A 738-nucleotide genomic window follows, 5' to 3' on the forward strand; every position below is an offset into this window, starting at 1 on the left:
AAGAGCCGTTTCTGTCAAGAGCTCTCTCTGCCCCACCCACCTCACAGGGTGTCTGTTGTGGGGAGGGGAAGGGAAAGGAGTTTGTAAGCCACTCTGAGACACCTTTGGGTAGTGAAGGGCGAGGTATAAATCCAATCTCTTCTTCTTTTGTATTTTTAGGTAACTGGCGAGGAAGCACAGCCAGTGAGCATAGTTCTCCTGACCTGAACATGCCTCGTATTCGTCCAGTAAGTTTTTGCCCCATATAGCTTGGATAGGATGACTTCTGGGTTTAGATTCCCGCTTCCCCTCAACCGTAACCGAAAAACTTTCTTATCTCGGTAGCTAGTTTCCCTTGCAGTACTCAGGAAAGTGTGTCCGTGTATTCGTGTGCAGGAGTGAGAGCCAGTTTGTGTTCACATCCCAGAATCTGTTAGGTGATGATCAGTTGAAATGAAATGGAATAGATATAAACGGTGGCGTTTCTTTTTTCCAAAAAATCTAAAATCATCACTATAAATTTAAAACCAGCAGCTATAGAAGAAAATATGCCTGTTGGCATTTTGGCCCCCGAAAATTAACAACTGCTAGGTTTTACGCTGAAGAATAGATTATTTTGAACTATGGTGCTGGAGAAGACTCTTGAGAGTCCCTTGGACTTCAAGGAGATCAAATCAGTCAATTCTAAAAGAAATCAACCCTGACTGTTCCCTGGAAGGCCAGATACTGAAGCTGAAGCTCCAATACTTTGGCCACCAA

At 43.9% G+C, this 738-nt stretch overlaps 1 protein-coding gene across 1 annotated transcript in view; it reads left to right on the forward strand.

Moving 5' to 3' along the window:
• FCHSD1 (FCH and double SH3 domains 1) overlaps positions 1 to 738 on the forward strand; it is a 57601-nt gene that overhangs the window by 53435 nt on the left and 3428 nt on the right. Inside the window, exon 18 of the mRNA XM_015411128.1 lies at positions 160 to 227. Coding sequence (XP_015266614.1) covers positions 160 to 227 — 68 coding nt within the window. The remainder of the gene's footprint in view (positions 1 to 159; positions 228 to 738) is intronic.

This window comes from Gekko japonicus, unplaced genomic scaffold (genome assembly GCF_001447785.1).
Source record: "Gekko japonicus isolate JY-2015 unplaced genomic scaffold, Gekko_japonicus_V1.1 scaffold834, whole genome shotgun sequence".
Lineage (NCBI taxonomy): Eukaryota > Metazoa > Chordata > Lepidosauria > Squamata > Gekkonidae > Gekko > Gekko japonicus.